General features: G+C 49.8%; 10 protein-coding genes across 10 annotated transcripts; 6 read left to right on the forward strand and 4 right to left on the reverse strand.

Annotated features, from left to right (window-relative positions):
• Positions 1-373: 373 nt before the first annotated feature.
• FOIG_03751 (uncharacterized protein) lies at positions 374-5,176 on the reverse strand. The gene is made up of 3 exons (XM_031201757.1): positions 4,639-5,176; positions 1,063-4,589; positions 374-1,013 (listed from the first exon to the last, which is right to left on the reverse strand). Exons 1-3 carry the CDS (start codon positions 4,678-4,680, stop codon positions 908-910), a joined length of 3,675 nt encoding a protein of 1,224 aa, XP_031069281.1. The 5' UTR covers positions 4,681-5,176; the 3' UTR covers positions 374-907.
• Positions 5,177-6,073: 897 nt separating this feature from the next.
• On the forward strand, positions 6,074-6,592 carry FOIG_03752 (uncharacterized protein; the record flags this gene model as incomplete). Its single annotated transcript, XM_031201758.1, has 4 exons — positions 6,074-6,082; positions 6,139-6,152; positions 6,226-6,251; positions 6,306-6,592. The coding sequence occupies 4 exons, from the start codon at positions 6,074-6,076 to the stop codon at positions 6,590-6,592; spliced, it is 336 nt and encodes a 111-aa protein (XP_031069282.1).
• Positions 6,593-7,207: 615 nt separating this feature from the next.
• Positions 7,208-8,872, forward strand: FOIG_03753 (uncharacterized protein; the record flags this gene model as incomplete). Its single annotated transcript, XM_031201759.1, has 2 exons — positions 7,208-7,357; positions 7,442-8,872. 2 exons carry the CDS (start codon positions 7,208-7,210, stop codon positions 8,870-8,872), a joined length of 1,581 nt encoding a protein of 526 aa, XP_031069283.1.
• A 62-nt stretch (positions 8,873-8,934) lies between these two features.
• Positions 8,935-12,920, reverse strand: FOIG_03754 (uncharacterized protein). The gene is made up of 5 exons (XM_031201760.1): positions 11,909-12,920; positions 11,515-11,853; positions 10,497-11,453; positions 10,152-10,450; positions 8,935-10,105 (listed from the first exon to the last, which is right to left on the reverse strand). Exons 1-5 carry the CDS (start codon positions 11,930-11,932, stop codon positions 9,745-9,747), a joined length of 1,980 nt encoding a protein of 659 aa, XP_031069284.1. The 5' UTR covers positions 11,933-12,920; the 3' UTR covers positions 8,935-9,744.
• Positions 12,921-13,826: 906 nt separating this feature from the next.
• On the forward strand, positions 13,827-16,300 carry FOIG_03755 (uncharacterized protein). Its single transcript, XM_031201761.1, has 3 exons — positions 13,827-14,345; positions 14,396-14,810; positions 14,858-16,300. The coding sequence occupies exons 1-3, from the start codon at positions 14,130-14,132 to the stop codon at positions 16,036-16,038; spliced, it is 1,812 nt and encodes a 603-aa protein (XP_031069285.1). The 5' UTR covers positions 13,827-14,129; the 3' UTR covers positions 16,039-16,300.
• A 491-nt stretch (positions 16,301-16,791) lies between these two features.
• Positions 16,792-18,108, forward strand: FOIG_03756 (uncharacterized protein; the record flags this gene model as incomplete). Its single annotated transcript, XM_031201762.1, has 2 exons — positions 16,792-17,064; positions 17,091-18,108. The coding sequence occupies 2 exons, from the start codon at positions 16,792-16,794 to the stop codon at positions 18,018-18,020; spliced, it is 1,203 nt and encodes a 400-aa protein (XP_031069286.1). The 3' UTR covers positions 18,021-18,108.
• Positions 18,109-18,402: 294 nt separating this feature from the next.
• Positions 18,403-21,745, forward strand: FOIG_03757 (palmitoyltransferase PFA3). Its single transcript, XM_031201763.1, has 3 exons — positions 18,403-18,893; positions 18,944-21,628; positions 21,680-21,745. Exons 1-2 carry the CDS (start codon positions 18,740-18,742, stop codon positions 20,428-20,430), a joined length of 1,641 nt encoding a protein of 546 aa, XP_031069287.1. The 5' UTR covers positions 18,403-18,739; the 3' UTR covers positions 20,431-21,628; positions 21,680-21,745.
• FOIG_03758 (uncharacterized protein) lies at positions 20,890-21,561 on the reverse strand (the record flags this gene model as incomplete). Its single annotated transcript, XM_031201764.1, has 1 exon — positions 20,890-21,561. One exon carries the CDS (start codon positions 21,559-21,561, stop codon positions 20,890-20,892), a length of 672 nt encoding a protein of 223 aa, XP_031069288.1.
• Positions 21,746-23,125: 1,380 nt separating the features above from the next.
• On the reverse strand, positions 23,126-26,467 carry FOIG_03759 (phosphatidylinositol phospholipase C, gamma-1; the record flags this gene model as incomplete). Its single annotated transcript, XM_031201765.1, has 1 exon — positions 23,126-26,467. The coding sequence occupies one exon, from the start codon at positions 26,465-26,467 to the stop codon at positions 23,126-23,128; it is 3,342 nt and encodes a 1,113-aa protein (XP_031069289.1).
• Positions 26,468-26,729: 262 nt separating this feature from the next.
• Positions 26,730-27,415, forward strand: FOIG_03760 (uncharacterized protein; the record flags this gene model as incomplete). The annotated part of the gene is made up of 2 exons (XM_031201766.1): positions 26,730-26,810; positions 27,257-27,415. The coding sequence occupies 2 exons, from the start codon at positions 26,730-26,732 to the stop codon at positions 27,413-27,415; spliced, it is 240 nt and encodes a 79-aa protein (XP_031069290.1).
• Positions 27,416-27,621: the final 206 nt, after the last annotated feature.

Here is a 27,621-nt window from a genome sequence, read left to right on the forward strand (position 1 = left end):
ATCACCTTCCAATCCCACAACGAATTAACCTCCGGGACCGGCTTCTGCTTGCTGCAGTTACAGGGGCTTCTCAGTAATTTCCAGGGGACTTCGGATGATGCGGGGCGTCTATCCTCCATCCATCGTGCGCAGTTGGCCTCCAACTTGGCACAAATGCAGGCTGACATGCATTTTGATGTATCCAGCCGTTCCAAAGCTCGTAATCGTATTCTTCCTATCAGCATTCTACCACTTTTATCTCAAGTTGGTTTGGCATTTTGTATCCAACTAACAAACATTGAACCGCCAAAGTGATGGATATAAGCGAGTTACCCTATGCTTGCCAATATTGGAAGGCAACAGGTTGATAATGATGCATTATGGCATGATTATTCTCCATTAACAGTAAATTGACTTTATAATCTCGATAGAGCTTCCGAAATGTAGATTTGAGATGACCGAACAAGGGCAGCTCACCGCTAAAGCTGATCATGTTTATCAGACTCCAATATGTTGAATTAACAACCAACATTTGTTCTCACACACTAAATCGTCCGACACCTCAATGTCTTATATTTTCCCTTATCTCGTCTTTCATCATCAGCTATTCCCCGTATCTCCTCCTCCTTGGGTGACCAAACGTCTATCATAAATGTCCACAATCCTCTCATGTGTCCATGTCAATGTCTAACGTACCTCCAGCTATCAACAAAGACAAGAAATGTAGTAAAAACAACTAGTCTATCGCCTGCGCACGCCCTTATCCGTGATACTCACTATCACATCCGCATTCCTTTAGAAATCTCCCCAACCTGCTTTTTACTCCGATAAATCATCAATCCAACTCGTTCATACGCATCTCGTGTCTTTTCTGTGCTGTGTTTTTAGGAATCAAGACGACTTTGCCGTCTGGGTATTGAGTAGATAACTAAGCGCGAACGGGACTGCGGTTGTCACGTCTCGCTGACTTCTCTCTAATGAGCCTCTTGCTCGTTTCTTCGTCAAAGCCGCAAGTATCCCTTAAGAACAAAAGTCTGTTTTCATGTTAGTTCAGCACCGTTGATGAAGCACGTTCAAACTCACTTGTCTTCGGACGTTTCTTTCTCCCGCATATCTTCGAAGCTCTGTTGACTTTCCATCCAAGCTGTTGCTCGACCTCTTGGATCGACCTTCTTGACCCAAAGGTTGAAAGTTCCAGTTACAGGACGGTGGTCACTCACTCGAACCTCATGCCGTCTGTAATCAAATTGTTCGACACGGCCTCGCCCCCTGTATAGTAGTCGGTCACACCAGGCAGGGCTTCGTCTCTTCTCGCTGGTGTCGTAGTTGTCAGTGCCAACGTCGTACTTATAAGTTGGCGCAAATGTGATGGGCATTTCTTCAAAAGCCCGAAGCTTGAATGCTGGATTTCGTCTTCGTGCCACCAAAAGCTGGTCTCGTTCGAGGAGTTTGCCCAGATTGTTCTGTTTGACTGCTGTAACAACAGTATCACGAGACATGGTATCAATTCGGTAGTTCAAGTCGCCATTGAGAATACACAGCTCATGATCCATGATCAGACTGCCATCACCGCCACCAACGAAGCTGTCAATGCGAGAAGCAGAATCTCGTTCAACAGCAAAAAGATTAGCTTCAAGAATGGCTGCAATGTCATTGTGTCGGGCGTTCGCTTGTGACTGTCCGGCAGCCAAATGGCAATTGACGAGGCAGATGGAGGTGTCATCAACTCGGAAGCGTACGGCAACACAGCCCTTGTTACCGTGCAAGCCACCCATACCTCGCTTGACCTCAGCGCCTTGGAGGCCCCTGATCCTATCTCGTAGGGTTGCTTTCACAAAGACACAGGTGAACAATCCAACCATAGGTGCTGTATGAAGGAGGTGATATAAATCGTCTGCTGGCATGTAGTCATCGAGGGTCTTCATCAAAAAGTCGCGCCAATCTCGGTACTGGTGGCTCATTCGTTCCTGGTCTGTTCCCGCTTCTTTTTTCTTGGGCTTCAAGAATCGTTTGGCCGTCAACTTCTTATCCTCCAAGTCCACAAGTTCCTGGAAACCAAACACAAGGATATCTGGCGAGCCACTAGACTGAACAAGATCTTGGAAGAATGTTGAATCGCCATCAGAATGTCGTAGACTCGAAGGTGTCGATGCTCCGGCATTCCAAGTAAAGAACAGGGCTCGTATTTCGTCGAAGTCGCAGTATTGAGTATCTTTCGACTTCATTGAATCTTCGAGGAAGTCATCCTCAAGCAAGCCATCCCATGCTTTAATCTTGTTATCAGCTCCCAATGAAATGATTTGCTGTCGGTCCAGGAAATATGAGCAAGAGGGGTCGGCGGCCATCTTGACAATGGGATTCTCATGCCCCTGCCACTCTTTGAGAATGACCCAAGGTGCCTCCTCCACGTCATACACACATATTTTACCGGTGTTGTACGCCGCCCAGATGTAGTTGCCTGCACTCGCCAATGCGTTGATCTTCCATGTGCTGATGTTCATCATCATCACACATGAATAGTCATTGGTATTGTAGACAGTCACCTTGCCATCCACATGACCAAAGAAGACCTTATCCGGATGTGACTTGACAAGAGTGCCAGAAGTAACCTCGCCGGCACTATCCGCTATCAGGGGACGAACGAGCACTTGAAATTGGGTTCGTCCATCGACTGTAGGCGCAAATACTCGAATCTCCTTGCCTGTCGCATGCCAAAGATAATCCCCGATAACCATGGAATGAGTGTGTCCTTTTGGAAGCTTGTAACTCTGAGTCGGATGTCCTGTGATGTTTGCAACTGCTTTCTCATCCGGTCCCCACACGAGTAGTGTTCCCGATTCATCCATAGTCCAGATTTCGTTCCAATGTCGGAATATTCGTACAACTTCGTTTCGACCATGGACATTTGGCTTGCTCGGTGTTATGGCATGCGTCGCTACCTCGACTTCCATGAGGTCTCCTGTATTGGTACCGATCCATATCCTCTTGCCTTCTTCTCGCGGGTCAGCAGCAGGTTTGAAGCTTACCGCTGTCGCCTTGACTCCCTCAGTATGCTGTAAGCTCATAATTTGCTCGCCGTCTATGAGACTCCACACTCTTGTCATGTAACCACTGGCGCAAATAAATTCACCACAAACGTCGAAACTTCTCGCATCATACTTTGTTGGAATCTCATAAGTTCCATGCTTGCTGAAGGGTGGTCGTCGATTGGTGTTTGAAGCCTCGGGATATGTCGTGACGTGATGGATAGGCTCAGCCTTTGGAGCAATTTTTGCGGCAACAACTGGAGTGGATTGTACAGACTTTGGAGGTGCGGCAGCAGCAATCGGGGCGGCAACGGTCGTCGGGGCGATACGGAACTCGGCTGGTGTTCGGTCAGATGCTCTATCTATCGTCATAGACCTGCCATGACCTCGTGAAGGAGCTGCAAGCTGTTGCTGAGGTTGCTGTGTCGTAGGGGTTGAAACAACTCGCTTAGGTGGTGAAGAAGTAGGCGCCGGATCGACGGCTTGCACTGCTGTCGTTGCAGTGGGGCGTTGTGGTCGTGGGGGAGGAGGCATGTTATTACTATTATTGTTTACTGGAGGAGGTCGAGGCGGGATGTCAAAGTTTGCAGGTCTTGCTGGTAGTGCTGGCCGAGGCTCGCCAGTTACCTGAGGAGTTATATGGCCTCTTGAGAACCCATTGGCCTCTTCACGATCCTTTCTCATAGTCGTGATCGAATGATGAACAGGCGGAGGATCGAAACCCACAACCACAGATTTTGGCCTGCTTGGTTCAATGTGCGATTGTGGCCTTGGTCGTGTTGGTAGTTTTGGAGGTGTCTCCTCCCCAGATCCCAAGCTACTTGGCGGACTGTTAAATGGTGAGTTTTCCTGGGAGATGCCACCCTTCCCAATGACTGTTGGCCCAGAAAGCGATGCGATCTTGGGAGGCGCAGGTATCAGTGCCTTTTCATTGCGAGGGGCTGGCGGCGGAGGAGGAACCTTGGGTTCTCGAGTCCTGATCAGCTCTCCAGAACGTCTAGGTGGAGGCGGTGACGGCGGCCTCGAACCGCCAGGGCGAGGAGACTTAGGAGCATTGAAAGATGGTGAAGTATTAAGTGATCGACTTGGAATCTTGAAGGATCGGCTACCGCCGGTTGGTGTTGGAGGTGTCGCGACAGCATCTGGGTTTACGAATGAAGGTTGGTCTCCAACTGCCAGTGCTGAGATTCGACCCTTCGGGGGCGATTGTGGTGGAAGAACTGTCACAGCTGGAAGCGTAGCCGACGCAGGTGGTTGTTGCAGCTGAACTGTTTGTGGTTTCGGGGTCGGAGCTGGTCGTGCGGACGTCGGCGGGGGAGGGGCATCGTGATTAACAGACAGTGCCGCTGGCTTAGGCTTTGGTCTCGCAGGGATTGCTGGGGTCGAAGGACTGGCCGGCGGTACTTCTTGTCCAGGTTTGAAATCACGAAGACGGTTCGGTTTGGGAGCTGGGGAGATAGGTCGCGAAGGAGGTCCGGTGGCAGCTGGAGCCGTAGTAGGCGGGACATCGACAGGTTTGCTGACGTTGGAGTTGGTCGAGTTGCCCATGTTCTCGAATCGGGCTCGTAATGAGGATACCGGCTTCTGTAGAACTGTTAGCATTGTGAATACTTAGGACAATGGAGGTTCATACAAGTGAAGAGCCATCAGGCCCTTCTCCGTTAGTTGGCTCCATGATAATAAAACAAATGCTTCCTCTCGACAGCGAGGGTCGAGGGTGACTCTACCCGCTTCACCCACGCCCAGTCGTCTCACTCATGAAGGCATCAACAGTCGAAAGTGGAAGCTGAATCCGGCGCGACAGGTCGTAGTAAGCCAGAGTCAAGCAAAGAGATTGTAATGAAAAGTCAGAATTCGAGACGGTAAGTTAAAGCTCCAAAAGTCGGCACTGGGCAGTGACAAGGAACGTTGGGGGTCGACGAAAGAGCGGGTGGGTGATGTTAATGTTGATGACAGGGGCCTTTGGCGAGAACCCAAAGAGTCTCGTATCGTCGATATCGTGGTGGAAGTGCGTGGAAAACTAGCGAGGGATGTTTTGGAGAAGTGTCTTGTTTTTTTCTCATTCAAAGTCCCCTATTCTCCTCGTGGCTTCGATGTCGATCTTGCTGCGAGTTGTCTTGCGTGGTCTCTCACAATTTCGAGCTGGCTGAGCCACCCTTATGTCATAAGTGGGTGCGTCTGGCGTTGTTCTTGGCACTGTAGAGACATGCGTTTTGCGAGAGGCTAATACTGTGCATATAGGTTCGTTTCATGAATGATGCACTGTAGAGCTACCAGGGTCAGTGATTTCCGCTAAGGCTTCAGGGGTGTATCAGCGGGGAAACCATCGAAGTTCAAGATGTCCACGCGGTCAGTAAATGGAATAAGGAACGTCATGATGTAAGGATAATCGCTAAGGAAGAACATTTTTGTAAATAGTTCAAGGTTATCCCGAGGCTTGGGATAAATTATATTGCCTAAGCTTTCGCTGAAATTGATATCATGCTAAAGGGTACCTTGGAAATTGTCCGATTTAGTCGTTGTGCCTGTTGATCGACTGTCATGAAACAGTTGCACATATTTATCTGTAACTTAGAAGAACTCTACAGATATTTGTTAGAGAAGGCCTAGGATACTCAAAACTCACCATAAGACTTCCCAACTACAGATTGTCGACTGGCCCCAAGGAATCAAGTGCCGATAGAGGCCAAAAATCACATATCATAAGGTTCAATTCAACTGGCCGCGTGCCATCAAAGCACAAATGAATTGATCCCTGTATAAGCTGCGCCTGTGACCTTTCTAACGGCAGTTTGTGGTTGCCGCAACGCCCCAAGGTGAAACTGTTCTAGCGGCGGGAGATGGCCAAGTCAAGCACTGAAAACCACCAGAGCTCTTCAACGGTACGTACCCAACTCTGGCGCCAAGCGACAAGGCCTGGGCCTCGAAAGGAACCTCTCGGTTCATCATGTCAGGCCATTCCACTTACACCTTGACAAAACCCTGCCTCTTACAATCTTTCAATCCTGCGTCCCGATTTTCGCTGTCAAAAATTTCAACATCACTCTGAACTGTCGATTATCGCCAAAATGAACACTGTGAGTTTCCAAGGAGACAAATCCGATTATTGCGCCGTTGATACTGACTGCTCTAGGTTAAATCTTTCTGGTTCGTACTTTTGCGCCTCCGATTTCCGCTCCCCCGAAATCTAGCAATTCGAAGCTGACAATGTTAACCATAGGCTGGGCTGGGGCTCTCTTTGCGTCGGTACATAACCTCACAATTCCTTCTTCCCTAGCACATCAATTGACCATGTCACAGCTGGTGGCGGTGCCTACTACTTTGCTAAGCAGCAGATCAACGCCGACCGACAGGCCAAGATGGAAGCCCACCGTAAGAAGAGACAGATGATCGAGAACTTGGAAACCACAGAGGGCAACGGAAGCCCTGCCCGCACCGATAGCACCGGCTCCCCAAGCCAAGAAGCAAGCAGCGACCCTGCCCCTACGAGACATGCGCCCGAGACCGAGAGCCAGCGAATTGGAGAGAAGAGCAAATACGAAAGTGCAAATGTATACCGAAGTCCAAAGGGAGATCGATTCTCTTAAGCCAACAACCCCGGAAAAGTGTATATGAGGAGAGGGCTCGGTATTGGAGCTGTGTATAACAATTACCTTAACGCATCGTCATTATGATTTACTAGAAAAAGGCAAAGGATTTCAGATTGCTTGGATATTTCGAATTGAGAAACTATCACATTGAATTTATTTCATCTGCAAAACGTACACAAATTTGCTCACCAATGCTGTCATATTCGGTGATAAGCTGGATGCAACACATCCTTACGGACAAGACCGGTTGGAGTGGAGCCTTGAACCTGGTTCCGACCTCGCTTGGAGCTTCTACGGAAAGAATCGCTCTTTTCTGTGTTGCTGCAACGTTAGTACACTCTCACTAAATCAGTATTACGAGAAATTGAATTGGGCATTTTTCTGAGATGGTACAGGTAAAGTGACGTTATTCGCGGCTCGTCATGGGCGTCATACTCGGATTACCGCCTGTGCAGCCAAGCCACGTGCTGAGAGACCCGGCAATTAGCCGCATTCGCACCCGTCGAAGGAGGCTCTAACTTCGCCTCAGCTCCACCATAGCTTCAATTATCAACTTCGTTCATTCAACATTTTATTGTCTTCGTAATAGAGTCTCTAGTGCCACTCAGAACAATGGCCACGCCAGAGCTGGCCATCGTAAAGGCTACCCTCTCTGCCACTCTCTTCCGCGCCGATCCAACATCCCTTAGCCGTCCTGAAGTCGATGCCTTCTTCCCGATCCTAACAGACGCCCTCGCCAAGTGCTCGCGCCCCAACGTCCAGGTCTGCTCCATCGCTTGAAAAGCTCTTCCCTCTGTACCCAAGCAGAAGTCACTAAATTTTGCGTGCTTTTTTTTGGTCAAACAGAAATGCAAGGTTTGGATCATCGATAAAATTGCGCCCTCTGCCGCGCGCACGACTGCCCTGGCAAAATACTTCAACGCCCTATCCAAGAGTCTACAAGACGACGGCTCACGGCCGAGCCTTAAGCGACGGAGACTGCATCTTCTGTATGTTTTAAATGACGTGCTGTATCACGCCGTCACGAGGAATGATGACTTTAAGTTTGCGACAGCTTGGGAACCCGTTTTGCCTGGGATGATCGCAAGCGCCGCCGCGTTCGACAATTGCCCGAAACATAAGCAAAAGATCGCGAATCTTATTCGCCTGTGGGAGAATCAGCAATACGTCAAGTCAAGTTTCGCCAAAAAGCTTGAAGATGCTCTCGCAAGTGGTGTCGCTCCTCAAACCGCCCAAGAAGCGCAAGCATCCAATGTTACTCTCAAGCTTGCAAAGGACGCGCCCTTTGCGCTCCCTTCCTTCCACGGCGACAGCACAGTACCGTGGTACGATCTACCCGCGACAACATGGCTACCTCACCTGACTCCAAACTCGACGAAACCAATGTTTCCTGACCAGATTCGGCCTATTCAACTCGCTGCTGGCCCTGCAGACAAGGTTCTCGTCAACGCTGTACAAGACCTCTTGGGAGAGGTTGAGCGCATGTTCTCGAAGGAGCAAAAGTGGAACGACGAACCCGGTAACGATCTAAATGAGTTAGGGGAACGAGTTGTTCTGGATGAAATCACTGGCGAGGTTATCGCAGGAGACACATACTACGGCTGGTCCCGTCAGTTTTGCGAGAAAATGAAGGAGAGAAAGAAAAAGGGCAGAAAGGGGTCAGACAGGGGTCGTTCGCGCTCCAGATCTCGCAGCTATTCACGCAGTCGATCACGAAGTTCTTCACGACCTACGCATAAGCGCCGACGAGATTCAAAAGACTCCAGGGGTCGAAGTCTTTCCCGCAGCCGAAGCCGTTCATATAGTCGTGATAACGATCGCAGCACAAAACGACCACGCAGTCCCAGCTACAGCCGAAGCCGGAGTCGGAGTCGAAGCCGTAAAGCACGATTTGAGCGCCCAGGGTACAGCAGATCACCATCGCGTTCACCTCCGCCCTTCCAAGGCAAGGACCCCCAAGACCGTCCATATCGCCCGCCTCCTTTTCCTCAGCAAGCACCCCCAGCGCCTTTCCCTCCTATTCCCCCACCAGGAGACTTCCCTGTCCCTCCGCCTCCTCCAGCAGGTTACCAAGGTCCTTGGCCGCCTCCGCCGCCTCCTCCACATATGGCACCAGGCTGGTTCCCCCCTAACCCAGCCATGATGGGCCAGATGATGGGTGGCTGGAATGTCCCACCGCCTCCACCTCCGCCGCACAACGGATATCAAGGGAGGGGGAGAGGAAACGCATATCGTGGTAGAGGGAGGGGTGGATATGATCGAGGTCGAGGATGGTAAGGTGTTCAATGAGACATTTGTAACGAGATACACTGAGGTACAACTACATGTCAATAATAGATCTCTGAATTTGATTCACATCTTTCACACACAACCTGATCCATGATTTACCGACGTCGTAATAGTAATGACTTTTATTTTAGTCTTGCTCATTCATCGTCTACATAAAACCAAGCAGACCCTCAATCCCTCTTCCCTCTTTACACACAGCAAAAGCACAAAAACACAACTCAAACCCGGGACCAGCGAAGAACCTACAGCTCCTCCATGCGCCCGGTTCCATGTCGCGGGAGGGTGAAAAAAGTGAGACAGCCAGAAGAAGAAGTAAAGAAGAAGAAAAGAACAGACAAAGTTGAGTATTCGCCCCAAAGAGTTACACGAGAAGCGTAGACATCCATGTTTTTTTAATGCTCGGTTCCCATCATGCCACGACAGGCAATATAGTATAAAAACACGCGTTCTTTTCTTGTCATCTCGAGAGCCAGAGAGAGAACTCAGTAGCATTGTAATATCTGCACGCTTTTGTCCTCCCCAGAACAATCCCCCCTGAATGTGGTCTAGCTGAGGCGCAAACCAAGAAAGAAGGTTGAAGAGTCAAAAGGCGAAATATAGCGACGGTGCTCACACTGGCCAGTCCCAATCCCAGTAAAAGTGACTGTATGTCGAGTACGCGTGTTCTTTAGTCCATTATTGAACCGCGAAAAACCAATCCCTTCTCATAATCATAATACCACCGCCAAACACGACTATGCAGCAATGATCGTTATCCGAATCCACCAGTGTCCCTCTGTATTCGACTTCGGAAAGGGGATTCGTCCCTTTCTTATCCAAGTTCGATGCGTTGAACAATGTTGGATAGCTGCTAACTTGGATTACCGACTTCGAGTAGATCCTACAGAGTTCTGTCGCTCGTGAAGATTGGGTCGGCCGTCTTGCAACTTAAGCGAATCGAGGCGCTTCGAATTATCCTCGGTGACTGGGTCGACTTCGTCTACACGAGGCATGGGATTGACATGGTTTTGTGCTGATGGGGCATCGGCGGTTCCGTTGCCATTGCTTTCCCTCTGTTGGTTGGCCTTCTCGCTTAAAGCTGCCCATTTACGCTCTCGAAGAGCTTCACGTGCTGCTGCGCTGTTCTGCTGTTCTGTATAGTCGTGCGAGCAGTCATCAAATAACTGTGGGTTAATCTCCATGAACAGCTTCATAGCATTGTAAACCATGCCGTGGATCGTTCTGTAACAGTTAGACTTGGTCCTTCAGAGCGTTCAACGTCACATACCTGTTCCAGTGGCCCTTTGAATTCTCGTAGAGAGGAGCAAACATAATGGGCAGAATGATTTCAACATTGTCGCTGACCAGATTGCAGAAGTACTCGTTGTTCCAGAAGTACAGGGCTCGCTCGGCAACCTGGAAGTGAGGGCTGGCGACAGACTTGGCAAGCTGGTGGAACAGAGGTTCTTGAACCTTCGCAAACTCTGCAGGATCCATGACCTCAAAGATATCTTCGACTTCGTTGAGGAACATGACCTCCTTTGTGCTGTTGACCTTGGGCCAGTAACGGAGTAATCCCAGAACCACCTGTGATGATTAGTATGACGTCTAAGAAACAACAAGTTTAACTTACATCTTCTGTAAGAGAAGCATCCTTCTCCAAGAATTGCACAATACAGTAGGCAAGCTGAGGGTGGTACATGCTCAGACTCTTGGGCTTGTGCAGCGGCAATAGCACTCGGGTCAAGAAGATCTTGTGCTCCTCCTTCAGAGGGAGAGCAAACCCGTTGATAATAGAGCCAAGAATCTCGAGCAACTCGGCAATACCGTTGAATCGCTCGGTTTCGTAGGTGAATTGGAAGAAGACATTGTTGATGGATCGTCGAATAAAGGATCGTAGGTTAAGGAATTTTCCGTAAATGCGATGGAGGGTGGTCTTCAAGAAGTCTCGCTCACGGGGGTCCTCTGAGTCAAAAAGCTCAAGAAGCTGGAGGACAAAGCTGTGGTCAATGTAGGCCTTGGCGATGTTGGTGTTGAAATCCTGACTCTCAATGAAGCGAAGGAAGAACTCATAAACGACCTGGATATGCGGCCAAGCGACCTCAAGAACGGGCTCGTCCTCTTCGGGATCGAAAGCTTCGCCTTGAGGGTTCATTGGAGGAGGGATCGGACGGAACAAGTTCTTGGCAAACATGTCGACAACCTTGGGGTACATGGGTTCCGTGATGACTTGTCGGTTGTTGGCGACATAATCCAGTAGCTCGTGCAAAGCTAGCCTCTTGATCTCCTTGGACTTCATGTCACCACTCGCATCGTTGAAGTCGAAAATGACGTTGCACTGATCAATCTTTTGCATGAAGAGTTCTTGTCGTCGGTTAGGGGGGACCTCGTGGAATCCAGGCAACTTCTCAAGCTCGCGGTGGGCGGAGATGTCGAATCGTGAAGAATGCTGTCTCTTTGGGGTTCTGAGTCCCTCGGGAATCGCATCGCGGTTATCTATTCCTCGATGGATCAAGAGCGACTTTTGTCCTGCTTTAGGAGGGGCCAAATCGTGTGGCATCGTCTCGGCGGCTCCGGGGGGAGGGATATGCTGTGGTAATTGTGATTAGTCGAAAGTTCGAGACTGAATGGTAGCGAGAAGTATAACTTACACCTGGTGTTGGGCTGATGACAACAGTTGGCGGAAGTCTCGAGTTGGCACTTCCACCGTTGGGGCTCGAAGCGCCTCCAGTTGCAAAGCGATCAGGGGTGCTACCGGCCTGAGTTACATTGGACAGATTGGAGGGCTGTGAGCCACTGCCGTGTTCACCTCCGTGTCCAGCATTGTTCTGTGGCAGTGGCTTGTTTCTGGGATCGTTCAAGGTCGACGTGGAGGATGAGGGCGTGAGCACGGGTGACTGATTGGAATCCCGTGATGAAGGAGACGCGGTACCATCCTTGGAATCCTTGTTCTTCTTAGAAGACTTATTTGGATCTTTCCCACGCGAGAGCTGGATGATATTAGCACGAGCAAAACTAGTAGATAATAAGGCAACAGTGACATACAACTCTCTGACTGAAGCGCTTCATCTTGTCGGACAACAGCGTGTCGTGTGGAGGGGCGGTTTAAGACGCCCGCTGCTCAACTGTATGAGGCAGTGGGGCACCGGGGCAACGACGTCAGGGGCAAAGGGACGTCGAGGGTGTGATAACAGCTGCGCAAGCAACAATATCAATGAATCGAGGCGTCGTAGCGATGAGCGATGTCGATAATCGTTGTTAGGGGTCGGTTTCAAGGTAAGAGGAGAGGGGCCAGCCTGGCGAGAGCGTTGTGGTGCTGTCGAGAGCCGGACGAAAGACCGCGAATGCGAGAGCTTCTAAGCTGATGAGGCCGGGGCAGCTGGTGTAAAAAGACTACTCGGGAAACGAAAAGCGACGATTGATCCCATGCAGGAGAAGAACGATGAAGCACTGAACCAGCCAGAGCTGAAGATCTTTGGTAGGTGTTGGGCGACAGTGCGTCGAGATGAGGTGCAATCAAGTGCGGTGCTGTGCAGTGCGAGTGCTGGGCGCTGGTACTGACTGAGGCGCTGGCTGGTACTTGCGCAGGAGGGTGGGAAACTGGAACGGGGGCTCGGCCGGGTTGGTCTCTGCTGATGCTTCCTGGTGCTGCTGTCTTGTCTTAGGGAGGAGAAAACGTAGTAAGATCAAAGGTCGTGAGGAGCAAAGTAGAACTGGAAGTGGAACGAAGAAGAAGAAATGTCAAGGACGCGGCGTGGTCGAGATGCTCACGGCGGCTTCAGACTCGAGCCTCGTTGTCGTCGATGAGGAAATCGGAAAGTTGTCGTAGGTAGCGGACGGGAGGTGATTGTCGTTGGGCGCCGGCGAAGAGTAGGTATTGTGCTTTGCGGGGGGGTGGAAGCTCCAGTTGGAGGGAACGCGCTTCGATTATTGGAGAGGGAGGTCAGGTTCGGGTCATGGTGTTCACGTAGATCACCAGCTGTTAGTGACAGTGTGCAGATGCTGTGCTATCGCTAACAGATCCCCTAGGCATGCACTGGTGAGCTCAATTGGATTGACCCTGGTTGGGATGACTAGGAACGGGCGGTGAAACCACTAGAGGCGCTGCAGAGGCACATTAGGGGGATGTGCCCCTCCTGAATGGACCCCAATGCTTGGTAGGAGCTGGTAATTAGGGAGAGGCTTGGATCAATGCTTGCTATAATTTAAGGTACATTGGCTTTAATGCGTTTGATATTGGCTATCTTTTAGCTATTATTCGTATCACTTTATGTTGTTTATAGTTATTTCTAAGTTCAACTGAAAGGACATCAAATACCGATCTGCCAAGAAGTGGGCGTCAAGGGAGTCAGTTGGAGTGCCACTAGGTGTGAGTTGAACCAGTCACGCGGCCGAAATTACAGGTAGGCTGTGTAAGAGGCCGGGCATTTAACATGGGAATGTTCAGCCGCAGATAAACAGAATCTCGAAAGTCCATTCTAGAAGAAAGGATATCAGACGAACGTTAACATGTGCTTTAGACTTGAGCACGTCAGTGATACTCTCTATTTCTAGTAATTGACTGATTGTAAGCCAGTTTTGTTGTGCTGTTGGAGGCATGCAGGTGCAAATTCAGGTGAGAGAAAGGATACAGCTTAGAACATTCCATAGCTAAGATGGGAACGCCAAAGTGTGTTTTCAGATCATATCAGCCGTGAGTCAAGCAGATGTTTCAATCGGGAGTCTTTTCTTGTCTCGTTGTTTCTCTTCGTGATACCGATACCCTTTCAAAACCAATATTCATTGGAGTTTGATAAGCCGGGTCGTAAGCACAGACCAGAAACAGCCACAGAAGTTAACTAGAATGACACTGTCCTCTGCCAGTGTTTTCAGGTCAGAAAGACAGTGCGTGAAGCCCCATCCCCAGCCACAACGAAATCAATGTCAAGGGCACCTGGTGAGAATCACGTCAAATCATCATCATCGCGTATCCAATGCAACAGCGGCATCGACTTTTCCCCTCCGTTAATTTGGGCAGCATCAGCACAGACTTCGACTCATCAGCGAGTTCCAATTGGCCATTATTCTTGGGTCTGTTGTGTCGCCGTCTTCCTCCCATAAAAGTTAGCTCCGGTGTGGATCTGGAGCTTGTCAGTGTTGTTTTTTCAACCTAGAGTGTTTACAGGGCGACAACAGAACTTACATGAAGATACAACAATATTCTTTTTCTCATAAATTGGGCCTTTCGTTTTGATGTCACGACTACAATAACAGTTGGCAAGCAAAGATGGAGATTTCGTCCGATGAAAACGGCTATGAAAGCCTGGATGATACTCAACTAGAGAATGACAATGGTGAAAGAGCCAATGATTCGGTTCATCCAGATTCAGCTCCCAGATATACAGTTCCTTCTCGCGCTATTGGTGCTGTTGAGATTCCTGCTGTGGTTGAAAACATCGACCGTACCATCAAGGCGTTCGGCCGAGTACCAAATCTCCAGCATGTAAGAACTCATAACAGTTCAGTCTTCTACTTCGACTAATAGGAATTCAGGTCATGGATGCAGGGAGAAACTCGATTCCCCTCTATCTGACACCAGAGATGCCGTTCTGCAAACCCATCATGTCACACAATGCCCGCAGTCATAATGTCGTGCTGAAAATCACTGTTCCAAAACGAACAGGGCGTAAGCGCAAGCGTGGTACTGATGGACCATGGGAAGGAGATGTTGAAATCAACGACGCTGAGGATCAACCACAAGAAAATGACAGAGTCTCATCTTATGCCAGATTGGACGACCCCAAAGTATTGCGCCGAACAATGGCAGACAATGTCGACAAGTACCAGGTTGAAGCAGTTGGTGTTATTCGGAACACACATCGATTTCGGGGGCTTGCGGACTTTCACTGGGATATGTCCAAATCGTCATTTGCGCAACAATACGTGGACAAGGTGCTCCCTGGAGATGGTAAGCTTTTTGGTCCAAAATCTGTTCAGGATACTAACAGCTTGCAGTCGACAAGATTAAGGAGTTCAAGTTCCAACCTGGAACTGACAAAGGACCAAATGTCGATATTCTACCACCACCGATGTTTACGCACATGAGCCTCCCTTTCAACTACCAATACTCGCAAAACCCTTACGTACGTGCCACTGAAGATGGCGGTACAGTCAACACTACAGCTGTGAAGCAAGTCGGTTACTTCATTGGCGCAGAAGACCCTGCACCAGCTGGACCTCAACTTGAACCCGATATGACCGATCCTAGAATGGTGGAAATCATGGCTGAACTCGAAGCGGCCTTTGAAGAGCGGCCAGTGTGGACACGGCGGTCTCTACTCAATCACCTTGGAGGCAAACTCAAGAACTGGAACGAGCTCAAAAAGTATCTCAACTACGCAGCCTATCAGTTCAAGGGAGGGCCATGGAGGGATGGTGTGGTTCCCTATGGTATCGATCCACGGACCGATCCGAAGTATCGAACCTATCAAACTCTCATGTTTAAGCTTCCTAAGCAGAAGCGTGCCCAACGCGGTCAGACGTGGAAATCGCTACGCAAGGTCCAGATGGGCCCATTGAAGGAATTTCTGGAGGAGCTCTCGGAAAGCCACGTTTTTGACGGCGACACCTTTCACACTGATGGTAAAGTGTGGCAAGTATGCGATATTACCGACCCACTACTCAAAGAGCTTCTTGAGAATGCTGCTATCCGTCCCGAATGGGACCCAAGCAGCGGATGGTATCACGGAGGTCTGTGGGCAAAAGTCAAGGCCATCATGAAGACAAAACTGGTCGCAATCCAATTTGACCGGCACCTTACACGAGAAGATTTCGCAATGACGCTACAAGCAGGAGACGAAACTCCTATACGATCCAATCAAGCAACATTCCATCTCCCTCTGCCTAATCTACGTCTCACAGACGAGGAGCTTACGCAACTTCGTGGACGGCAACCGACAAAGAAGAACAAGCATAAGGGTTACAGCGTGCGTGTTAGAGACCCCAACGCAGGACCGAAGCGGGCACCAGCTGAAGAGACACGGGCGGTCGAGCGAGGGGAAGAAGAGGCTAGGATATTGGAAGAGATGGGATCCGGAAATGAGGATTCGGATGACGATGATTCAGGAGATGATGAAGATGGTGACATCACAGCTGTAAGGGACGAGGATATAGATAGAGAGATGATGTATGGATGAGTTGCCAAATCGGGAACCAGATCACAGTACCAAGAAGCAAGGGACATGGCAGTGTGCAGTCAGCTGTAAGGAAGCAAAGGGGAAACGCAGTCACCAAACAATTCCCTGCCGCAATTGTGCATTGGGCACGTTTCCAAACCTCCATTACAGTTTGTTGCTCAGAACTCTCGCATTTTGCCCCTATGGTACTAATTCCATTCTATTGTCTTCTCCCCTGCTTCCGTGGGCAAATGTTGCTAACAAACCCCATGTTTGAGCAGTGCTTGGCTTTCAAACTCTTTGCGAGAAAACGATGTGAAGTCCAACTTTGCGTTAGTAACCGTCGGCAGCACCATTATAGAAGTAAAACGAGTATCAGAATCATGCTGAAAGTGAAGTGAATTGCCAGCAATCAGGATACTTAAATAATCATTCTCTGCCATTTTGCTCTGCGGCTATTGTTCCTCCCGTGGGTCTTCGTTGGTTTGATCTTTTCTTATTTATCTCAAACTTATTGTCCCCTCAAACTTATTGTTTCCTCACACCTCTTTGCGAGCCCGTTAACATTCTTATTCTGCACGTTTGCCGTACTTCACAGTGACAGTGACTCACTGTGTTCTTGTTCACTTGTTGCCTGTGTTTTCACTTGCATATAAATTTCGATTTCACCCTCCTTCCTGCATCTTTCCGTTTTCACCTCCGCATCCATCCGCATTATTGCCGACAAACACCAATCTTCTCTCTTCTCCCTTCACCCTTCACTCCAAACAGAAGATGGCAGCCGTCAAACACCAATCCAATGGTGCGACAGCCATCGTGATCTCCGAATATAAAACGGGGTCTGGCACCCTCACCAGCGACAGGTTCTGGTGTGATCCGTGCAAGAGAATCTTCAGCACGTGGCAGCAGCTTCACGGTCACAAAGAAAAGATGAGCGCTCAAGGCAAGGCTAAGCATATACACTGCCAGTTCTGCAGTCGTGACTTTCACACCGAATCCGCCAAAGTCACCCACATCCAGCAGGCTAGTTTCATCTCTTCTTCTCCTGTATTGCCCTGCTAACTCCTCTGCAGGATCACCCTCAGGAACAAAACCTTTATTGCACAGGATGTGGAAAAGGCCCTTTCGTTCGAGTTGGCGGACTCGTATCTCACGTCGAGAAAGAGTGTCTCATTCTCAATACCAACATGATTGAGACCATGCGTGAGGAGAAGATGGAATTCTCCCAAGCCCTTACAGCTTTGACTAAAGAGCCTCTCAAGAACAACTATGGAGGCTACATGCCCGAAAATGCGAATAGGGGTCTTCCTGATGCTACCTGGGAATCAACTGGAAGCATTCCTGCTCCCTTTACTATCGAGCAGAGTCAGTTCCCCAGCCTTGGCGAATCTAGTTCTACCACACTCCAGCCCACCAAGGAAAAGAAAGAAAACAGCTGGAACAAAGGTAAGAACCTGTTCCCAGATGCTCCTGCAGCTCAGCGCCCTACTCTAGAGCAGCTCAAGCAAGTCACTGCTCCGAGCGCCAGAGCTACCTTCGACCTCATGAGCGATCTCGACCCCAAGCATCCCGACTTCAACGTGGCCCGGTTTTACTCCGAGTACACTCAGAAATTTAATTGTCGCATGGGGAGATGCGGCAAGGCCTTCAAGACAGCGAAGGGTTTCATCGCACACCTCACCTCCGAGGCTCACTCTGCGAGCAGGTACCGCTGCCCCTACTGTCTCAACACGTTTGGGTCTCTTGCTTCGATCACCCAGCATGTTGAGTCCAACAGCAACAAGTGCAAGATCCGAGACACGGAGCAGTACAATTCCTACATGGACCAGCTTCTCGCTAGCATGGTTAACGTCAAGGATAGACACGCAGATGGCACCGTTCGCTATGAGACGTCAAAGACGTTTGGCAAAGGCCCTAGCCCTGGCTCAGACCTCGTTGAGCAGAAGGAGAACCCCAAGGTCAATGGAGGAGACCCTTACACGGGAATGCAGATTCATTGGTAGATTTGCGGAATGATTGTTGCGGAGAATGAATTTGAGATTGGCAAGTTTTGAGATGTGAACTTAGGAGACTGCTGGGCAATGTACCTGAGCTTAGATAGTAGCTGAATGATTGACGATGCCCAAGTATTCATTCATTGCCGTGAAGTCGTTAATTCAACTGATCTATCGTGAGCAAATACAGTCATATACGAGCATTTCTCCCTCTATAAGATTATGTAGCATTGCATTGATTCAACTTACAGCAGCCGCAGCGGATGCACGTTGGGTTTACGCGTTCAAGAGGCGGAGTTGTAAATTTAGAACCGGAGCGGAGCTAAATGTGGAACCCATTGGCCCCTGATGACCTAAGCTTCACTCTAATCCAATACGATACAGTGAGAGTAGACAACACTCCCGTAATTAATTTCAGGATATTTCACCAGTTCAACTTTGCTTGCATCATCTAATAATTTTGTGTATTTTGCGTCAAAGACACCTGCGATATTGAGCGTTTGCAGCAAAGCCTGCTGCTATCTTCTCCTCTGGCCTTTCCCCGGATTCCGCCATCGAATAACGGCTTCTTCAAGATCGACTAAACGATACCCCTGTGTTCGCTACGCTGGAACAACGCTATGACGAGACGATTCGAATAGATATCTGAATATTTATTGCACGAGCGATCAGGGAGATAGTGTTTGGACTGGCTTCGAGGTTACAGAGACAACATACAAGCGGGCGCAATGGCGACAGCTCGGAGATGGGCGCGCAAGATTGAGCGTTGCTGTTGTACTTTTGCGACATACTTTCCACTGGCTTTCGTTTACGGGTTGACATCATGGGCGGTTTGGGTGGTGGTCTGTATCGGTAATGCCAGCAGGAAGAGCAGTTGGATAGGTAAGTCTGGACTGCGGTGATGCTGATGTTTCCATCTAACAACTTTGCAGGCACCGGTTCTTCGATAATAGGTGTTGTACTTTACATTATGCTCAACTGGTGCTACACTACCGCTGTCTTTACACCCCCCGGCTCGACAACGAACGATATGGGTTATGGACTCCTTCCTACACAAAATACGCCGCAGGGCACATCCTTTACAGTCAAGAGTAACGGCGAATTTCGATTCTGCAAGAAGTGCCAGGCTCGTAAGCCTGATCGTGCGCACCACTGCTCGACATGTCGACGATGTGTTCTGAAGATGGATCACCACTGCCCCTGGTTAGCAACGTGCATCGGCCTGCGCAACCACAAGGCATTCCTCCTGTTCCTTATTTATACGACTGTTTTCTGCTTCTGGTCATTTGCGGTCAGCGGATCATGGGTTTGGTACGAGGCGCTGGATGATCAGGAGTACATCGATACATTCTTGCCCGTCAACTTTATCATGTTGAGCGTCATCAGCGGAATTATTGGTCTCGTTGTGGGTGCTTTTACAGGATGGCATATTCATCTGGCTCGTTGTGGGCAAACTACGATCGAGTGTCTCGAAAAGACACGATACCTGTCACCCTTGCGCAAGACCTACAACTCTGCTCACAATCCCGCCAACAATGTACCGGAAGCTGCTCGCCAATTCGTCGACTTTCACACAAATGCTCTGCCAGGTATCACTCGACCTGAAGAGGGCGAAGAGCGACGGTCGTATCCCCCTGACGGTTCTCACCCTGTTCAGCTTTCATACGCTCAGCGAGAACGAGAACAACGACAAAGGCGATATGAGGAGTATCTCGACGAACAGGACTCTGAGAAGCTCCCCAATGTCTTCGACCTCGGCTGGAAACGCAACTTATTGCATCTATTCGGACCTACCCCCGCCCTTTGGTTCTTCCCTGTCTCCAACACAACAGGAGATGGCTGGACATGGGAAGCTAGCAGCAAATGGCTTGAGGCGCGGGACCGACTTAAAGCTGAGCGAGAGCAACAACGAGCTCGTGAGGTTAACGCTGGTTGGGGATCCCCAGATGATATTCCTGATGTTCCCGAACGACCTACAGGTGCAGGACGGCATTTCACTCCAGGACCAAAGCTTGCAGGACCCAAGACGATGAGTAAGGCTGATCGAGTTCTGGGCCGCGATCCTAACCTTTATGCCGATGCAACACAAAATGTGCCTATGAGCCGACTCAGCCCCCGAGGTCGAACAGTAGACGACGAGCTTGCAGACTTGGACAGTGATGACGACGATGGCTTCATCGACACAAATAACCCAGAGCCAGAAAACGGCAAGTTGAGTCCTAGCTTCACATCAGAAGCTCAACGTCGTGACGACGCTGAGGCTCGCGCCCTTGAAGTCGTCACCAACGGCAACTGGGGCCGCGGTGGAGCGAGCGGCATGCTTCGAAAGGGAAGCTCACAGAGCAGTCCCCTCAGCAGAACACCAAGCAATCTCAGCCGTTCAGGGACACCAAAGTTCCAAGACGAAGGCGTGGATTAGATACCTGGAGGGTTGTGTTTTCGAAAGCGAATGAAATGAATGAGGTTCCTCGACGTTTAACGTTTCTTGTCATGAGATGAGGAGTTTTGTGTTCTATTCTTTTATTTTCAAGCTCGATCATCATATTATTATTCTTCTTCTTCTTGGTACAGATTACTTTTTATCCGATACGTTTTGGCGGAGTTTTAGTCGATGGTGTATGATCTGATATCCAATATTATTTAACTTCTACCCTTCCTATGGATCCACGGGTGTATATCTACTATAGATCTACTCTTTTGCCAAGCGTGACTCGTGTGATTAGTCTAAAACTGCCGAGTTGAGATCGTCCACGTTTATGAGATCTACAACACCAACACCCCTTGATCATCACTATGTTACTTTCAAAAAAGGGTTACACCGCCAATCTCACTCCCTACGACAATGATATCGCCTGTCAACCGAGACCTTTGGCGTGTTTCAGAAAGCTGGATTGACGCCGTCATGCCCTGGGTTCTCGGCATGTGCCCGTAGGAGTATCCCAGGCCAGCTCGCAGCAGGGAACTTGGCGTCATTTGGCCAAGTGAGACTATCCACATGTGGTATCTCCTTGGCTTGACTGACAACTGCGTCACCTAGACATTTCTCTGCATCTAATCTCGGCAGAAGCTTTTCGATCTCGGTGTAGTATTCGTCAACACCTAGACTTGTCCTGTAATCTTTCGATCCAAAGTCAGACAGCACGCCGAGGCGTATGAGACGGGACAAGGGGTCTATTCGCTCTGCTATGCCTGGTGACGTATGTACTGCGATGGCAGTCCAGAGTTGATGTGACGCAGCTTCAGAATAGCCGCTTTTGGCGAGATGCGCCTTTGCGCAGTCGGCAGAGCAGATCTCAAAGCGTTGCTCGCCATTGCAGAGGTGGCTCGCTCCAATATCATGATGAATAGCTGCTACAAAGAGAAGTGGACTCTGATCTTCAGACTTGAAGGGAGAGGCTTCTTTCTCGGCGATATACCGAGCTAGAAGATAGACTCGAAGAGAATGATTCAAGATAGGGATAGGCAAAGCATCCCTAGCGAGTTCAAGAGCTGAGAGACAAGTATCGGCCTGAGGTATCTTTTCCAGCACAAGGGGGTTTATGTTGCTCATCATGACTCTCAGACGATATTCATAAAGGAACGTTACAAATGCTACGCTTTGAGATGAAGCTACTACGGCATGTCCATATCCAAGCGGGGTTGACTTGAACGCTGACAAAGCTTACAAGTTACAACGTCGAGCTGGAATGACATCTTCAACTCCACTATCCAACCCCCCTCTTCCAGAAACTCAGAATAGCCTCATTCTCATTCCATACGATGTCCTCTTCTCAACGGGCGCACACCCCCCAGCGACGATCGTGGAGATCAGCATTGGAGAGGGGGGGACCCTGCGGGGAAGACGAGACGAATATGGAACGAGCGCCTTTTAGTGAGAACCGTAAAATAAGAACGAGGCGGTTTCGACGCTCGGATTAGGAGGTTGAACTTGTGGAGATTAGTTTATGGCTATTTTGTTAAGGAACAGGGGTAATAATACGAGAATACGAGTCACAGACTTTATCAGAGATTCATGTGTTTGTAAAATAGTTCATTCCTCATTATTCCCCTCTTCGCCCTTGGGTCAAGGCCAAGAAGGCCTCTTCCACGAAAGGGTGAAGGAATATATCGCCTATCCCGAGATTGAGGGGGTGGTCCAGTAGTTTGTTTGTTTTGTTTGTTGTAGCGTGAGCCACCGGTATGTGTATATCATGATTTCCCTATGTCGATCCATTGTCCCATCTCAGAGGCCTCAAAAGTAAGGAATATCTCCATCTTCTCCACCAGCCATTCCATTCTCCCTTACGCCCGTGCAATAACCTTCTTCCTATCATCTCATCCTCCGTGCTAGGTGACATTGATGACATCAGAGTGTAGGAGAATCAACAAGAGAGTCAAAAGATGAGAGAGATATTGTGGGCCAAGTAAAGTGAAAGTGCTTTCAGCAGAAAAGAGATATTTCCCAAGTGTTTGGCTCCCCTGCCTTGTGCCGATCTATAATACGTGAATTCCGGTATTCCCCAGTGCAATGCAAGTTTCCCTGACGCTCCCAAATCACGGCCAAGCGTGGTGTATGCAGACTCCTTTTCATTCCCGTCCTGTTCCTTTGATCCATCGGAGCAGCGTTCAATGCCACGATAATAAAAATAATATAAACATAGAATCCCAATAATGACCAACACCGTCCACGCTAAAGGGGGTATTTGTCCATCTTTAACTGTTTTTTTCATGCGCCGTATTTTTAAGGAAATCGTCGTGTACCAGAGGGTACTGTTAAAAGGGTTATTCAAACGCTTCAACCCTGCCTTGAATAAAATGAAACGAAAAGAAAAGAAACAAAGTAAACAGTAATGGCGCAGGTTCCATCCATCAAGTCACAGATCCCTTCAGTCCCATCGCGTGTCGCGCCAGGATCCTCCTGGGATCATGGAATAAAGATGTGACTAACATCATAGGATGGCTTCGGATATCCTTTGCCCAAGATCCTTATCGATATCAGACTTAAGCAGCGTCCAGATCCAGCTTCGTCAGGCTCAGTATCGATCGATCGAGAAGTGAATGGTGAAAAAAAATTATATCCAAGAAGGTTGAAAAAAGTGTTCGTACAGATGAGATAGATGTGGCTCAGTTGGTAATCAATAGCTGTCAAAGCTCGTCTTCTCGGAGCTAGACTTTTCAATAGTACTTTTAGGGCTGGTGTTGATTCGGCTGAAGACCTTGCCACCAAGACGGTTGAGCTTGTTTCCGTCTTGGGTGCGGCGAGGAGCATCAATCAACATCTTCTGGACCGAGTCGACCTTAATCTTGCAGAAGAGCTTAGAGAAAAGGTACTGGTCGCCAGCATGGTTGAGGAGAGGCAGGGTGCGGTAACCCTGCTTGAGGTTGGTGAGTTTGGCGGTGTAAGTAGCGACGGCAGGGCGCTCATTGTAGCTCTCGCCATCGTTGGAGAGCTTGACCGACCAGCGAACGAAGATCAGGTCAGGGTGCTTGGTGGTAACCTTGAACTTGAACTGCTTGTCGAACATGGGGTTGAAGCCGTTCTCGCGGATCACCTCAGTCTGGACTTTGAGGGGCGAGTCGTGCTCCATGACCAAGTTAGAATCAGCCTCCTTCTTGTCGCGCTTGTCGTTGGCGTGGAAGATCTCGATCTCCACGTAGGGGTCCATAGACTTGTTGGCGGGGAGGTTGGCAGGTCGCATAAGCTGTTGGGCAGAGATGACATCAATGCTGAATGAGACTACACTGCGCTCCTTCTTGCCCTCGGCAATGTCGGAGTTGTAGGGGAGAACTTGAATGTCCCGGAGCTCGGCGGGCTTCAAGACGTAGCCAGAAGCATCCTTGCCATCGAACATGGCACGGTTGAGCTGCATTCCGAGGTCGAATGTCTGCCAGTTGAGAGCGGCCATCTGGACACCACGTCGCCAGTAGATGAGGGGGTCGAAGTTGTTGGAGGTGATGCGGGTTCGGTCGGGGTAGACGCGCATCATGTAACGCATGTTGTGGATATCAAGTGCCATCTTCTGATCTTTAGCGCGGGAGTGCTTGGCAAAGCTAGACTCCATGAAGGAGAAGATGTGGTTGTACTGCTTCGCGTCCACTGTGTCAAAGCCAGAGAACTTGACACCAGCGCAGTAGACACCCAGTTCACCAAGGACCTTGACAGTCTTGTTGGGGGCCTTCTTGGCTGGCTGTTCACCTGCGCTCTCGTTGTCGCTAGTGCTGCTGCTCATCATATCCTGAACACGGCCCTCGGTGATAGTGTTGACACGGGTCTTGCTGACCAATCTTCGCGAGGAGTGGCTGGGTGTCAACATAGGGCTCTGGGGAAGGGACTGAGAGGGCATCAAAGGAGTACCATCAGGAGCCGAGGGTCGCATCATAGGCGAGTTGAGGCTGTTGCCCCTTCGTCGACCACGGAAGTCATTACCAACGGAAACAGGTTCTTCCTTAATCTGAGGCTTCTTGACCTTGATGAGGACACGCTCCATAAGCTCAGAGGGGGTAGGAAGCTTATCGGGGAACGCCTCCAAAGTCTCCGTGACCAATCGTGAACCGAAGCATTCCTTGATGATCTCCGTCATTGTCGCCTGTTGAGCCGGGCTGCAGTGGACCTCGAGTGAAATCCAAAGAGGGTACTTGGACTTAACAAAAGCGTATTTGTTGATGGTGGTCATAACTTCCTTGAAGCTGATTGAAGTGGTCATAGTGCGGCCATGGTTAACTTCGGGCTGACCGTTGTAGCCGTCCCAGCAATCGACCTCAACACATCGGCATCCCCGGACAAGAGCTGAGATGTAGCCCTCGACGCTAGACTGACCAGCAACCTGACGACCGAGGAGGTAGGTGTTGTGTGAGCTTGAAATGAAATACTCGTTCATAGGGCGGTCCAGGACAATGTTTTGAGGCTCGGGTTGAATCACATCGTTATGCTCTGACGTCAAGAAACCAACAAAGGCGGCTTCGGACATAATCTCGGCGTTTTCTTGAAGATCGACCTCGTCATTGCGGTACTGACGGCAAAACCGAGAGAACAGCTTCTCCCAGGCAACGCGGTTAGAATCAACATCCTCGCCCTGGACGTCGCGGAGAAAGGTAAGAAACTCTGTCGAGGTAAGACCGAACTCAGGGTTGGCGGCAAAGCCACGGATAATTCGTTGAACGTCGGTCCTTTGCTTCATACGTCGAACAAAGTCCTTGAACTCCCTAAAGTTTAGTTTTTGTCGTCGTCGCGAATCAGACAAGTGAAAGTTGACTTCCAGGGTCGCTTGTGAACTGTAAATGTGAAGATTTTGGCACACACGTTTCACTCCAGCAATGTTCATCTCCTCTTGCTCGGGGCTTCGAACCTGGTCGCCAAACTCCTTGGCCATCTCTGTTTGCCAATATTGGGCAACAGCACGGTCGTTGAATGCCATCAGCGATGTCATAAGTTCTTGACGGTATCTCAACATGGCGTCCAAGAATTCTGTCCAAAGTGACAAGCTCTTAGTGTTGTCTGTAACAATGTGCAGAAATCTTGTCTTCGAGTTCTCGGGAACTGTGTAGATAATAGTGAACCACTTGTCGCTGTACTTGGCCGCCTCCTCGCCAAGGCCATAGTCGATGATGTACTGTTGGATATCTGAGCCTGTTCGAATCTCCCTAATCTCATCGACATGGAGAGACTTTTGAGGTCGGGTGGCATCCCAAGAAAGCTTGTTGGATTCGGTCTCGTATACAAGATTGATTCTCTTAGGTCGGCTCTTCTTTGAAACCTTTCTCACTGGGCATCCATTGCGAAGCTCATCCGGAAGCACCGGGCCAGCCATAGCTCCAGCACTTGCGCTGATGGATCCGTGAGTGCTGTTGGCGGATGAGGTGTTGGTAGCGCCATCAAGTCCAACCATGGAGATGCAGTCGTCGGGGATGATCTCAGGCTCCTCATCGGTATCCGTCAAGGCGCTGTTCTCCTGAGGGGCTGTAGCGTTGCTGTCACTTCGGCGTCTGAGAATGCTGGGTCCAACACTTCCGTCACGACTGGCAGGGGCACCAGAGGATGGTCGTCTTCTACCTGCAAATCGTTGGGCTCGGTTTGAGAATCGGCGAATGAGACCTCCTTTGTTGTTGTTGGCGACTTCCGACATGGCATTGTATCCAAGAGAGTTTGTGCTTGTCTTCCGGGACAGCACAGATTCGGGCAACTGGAAGCTTGAAGGGAATACCTCCTCCTCCCTACCTCGCATGGGCTCAGGCGAGGGCTGGACGGAGGAGTATGTAGTCAGAACAGCAGTGTCGGGAGACATGAGTGGTGAGCCTTCTTGTGAGTTTGAAGCTCCTGACGAAGCACTGATAGTTGACATGGGAATGGGGACTGGTTGTGTTTGTGAAGGAAAGGCTGTCTGGACCTGACCTAGTTGATAGCGTGTTAATGAGGACATTTCGGATAGGTTGTGAGTTGTTAATGTGGATTTTGAGTCTGAATCAAAGCTGAAAGACATGGTCGTGCTGAGACTTGTGATTACACTATGAGGGCGAGACAGGTCGCATTCGAAGGTTGCATCGACGTATATAAAAGCTCAGTCAGAATGGGGAGCCATGGTGGGACGTCTGGCCTGGGGGTAACGATAAGAGACACGAATTGCGGGGAAGAGGCTGCGGAAGCCGATCCCTCGTGGAGCAGCTGTCACTCTGGGGTGCAGCCAGTGTCAGGTAGGATGCCAGAAGAGCCAGGGCAGTGTCGACCGCACGTAATGAATGCAGATGCAGGGACGCAAGAAGCCTGTGGTGTTGCTGAGTGGACCACGCGAGGGTAGTGATGCTGAGCAACACGCGGGTGACTGGGTAGGTCCTGGCAAGGCCGATCCGAGGCGTGATGATGTGCCAAGTTCGCAGCAGCGTGGTGAGCTGGCAGAGGGCGGGATATGCAGGTGGCTCCTTTAGGGCCGCCTTGGGGTCGCTGGATCAAGCAAAACAGGGCGTTCGTCTTCGACAGGCACAGAGCTGCAGCACAGCGCAGAACCACTGGTCCAGGTGATTGAATAGAATGAAGGAGTCCGTCGAGAACCACAGGTCGGTCAGGTTGGGGTAGCTTAAGCTACAAACACCTCCTTCGATGCGTGTCAACACCAACAACGTCCTGCGCTTGGTGGGTTTCCTTGTGTCGATGTGATAAAACCCGAAACTGCCGAAAGTTCAATGGGTCTTTTTCAGAGGAGATCTCGATCAGGCGCAATTTCGATTGGAAAACGATAACAATTCCGAGAAGCCGCAGGCTCTTCGAGTAACAGGTCCAAGAAGGGAGTCCGAAGATCGAGGTCGAACTGGCTGAGTCACCCAACGTCAAGGGAACGCGACAAAGTTCGGAATTTCAGCTGTCGCAAATTGATCGGCGATTTGCAATTGAGCAGCGCTTGGTTATCGAGCGTGTGATGGAGCAGTCTGAGTAACGCTGACGGAGTGGAAGAATCGTCTCTCTCGAGTAGAGTGTCAAAGGGTTTCTTTGAAGAAAGTAGATTGTTATGACAGACAAGAAGTGAGAAAGGCAAAGAGGTGAGTTAGGTTGTCAATGGGAAAGTTGGTGGTGGAGCGGGAGGGGTAGAAAAGATAGTTGAGATGGAAAAGGGGGGGAGTCCAAGTAGTAATAAGTAGCCTG

The sequence above is a fragment of the Fusarium odoratissimum genome (genome assembly GCF_000260195.1).
Source record: "Fusarium odoratissimum NRRL 54006 unplaced genomic scaffold supercont1.4, whole genome shotgun sequence".
NCBI classification, from domain to species: domain Eukaryota; kingdom Fungi; phylum Ascomycota; class Sordariomycetes; order Hypocreales; family Nectriaceae; genus Fusarium; species Fusarium odoratissimum.

Bases quoted from the DNA above. Each gene is read 5' to 3' on its own strand.
- FOIG_03751 (XM_031201757.1), bottom strand. From the start codon at position 4,680: ATGGAGCCAACTAACGGAGAAGGGCCTGATGGCTCTTCACTT. The intron at 4,590-4,638 runs GTATGAACCTCC...ACAGTTCTACAG, and splicing joins GGCCTGATGGCTCTTCACTT to AAGCCGGTATCCTCATTACG. The intron at 1,014-1,062 runs GTGAGTTTGAAC...ACATGAAAACAG, and splicing joins AAAGAAACGTCCGAAGACAA to ACTTTTGTTCTTAAGGGATA.
- FOIG_03757 (XM_031201763.1), top strand. From the start codon at position 18,740: ATGGCGACAGCTCGGAGATGGGCGCGCAAGATTGAGCGTTGCTGTTGT. The intron at 18,894-18,943 runs GTAAGTCTGGAC...ACAACTTTGCAG, and splicing joins CAGGAAGAGCAGTTGGATAG to GCACCGGTTCTTCGATAATA.
- FOIG_03754 (XM_031201760.1), bottom strand. From the start codon at position 11,932: ATGAAGCGCTTCAGTCAGAGAGTT. The intron at 11,854-11,908 runs GTATGTCACTGT...AATATCATCCAG, and splicing joins AGCGCTTCAGTCAGAGAGTT to CTCTCGCGTGGGAAAGATCC. The intron at 10,106-10,151 runs GTATGTGACGTT...TAACTGTTACAG, and splicing joins TCAAAGGGCCACTGGAACAG to AACGATCCACGGCATGGTTT.
- FOIG_03755 (XM_031201761.1), top strand. From the start codon at position 14,130: ATGGAGATTTCGTCCGATGAAAACGGCTATGAAAGCCTGGATGATACT. The intron at 14,346-14,395 runs GTAAGAACTCAT...ATAGGAATTCAG, and splicing joins GAGTACCAAATCTCCAGCAT to GTCATGGATGCAGGGAGAAA. The intron at 14,811-14,857 runs GTAAGCTTTTTG...AACAGCTTGCAG, and splicing joins CAAGGTGCTCCCTGGAGATG to TCGACAAGATTAAGGAGTTC.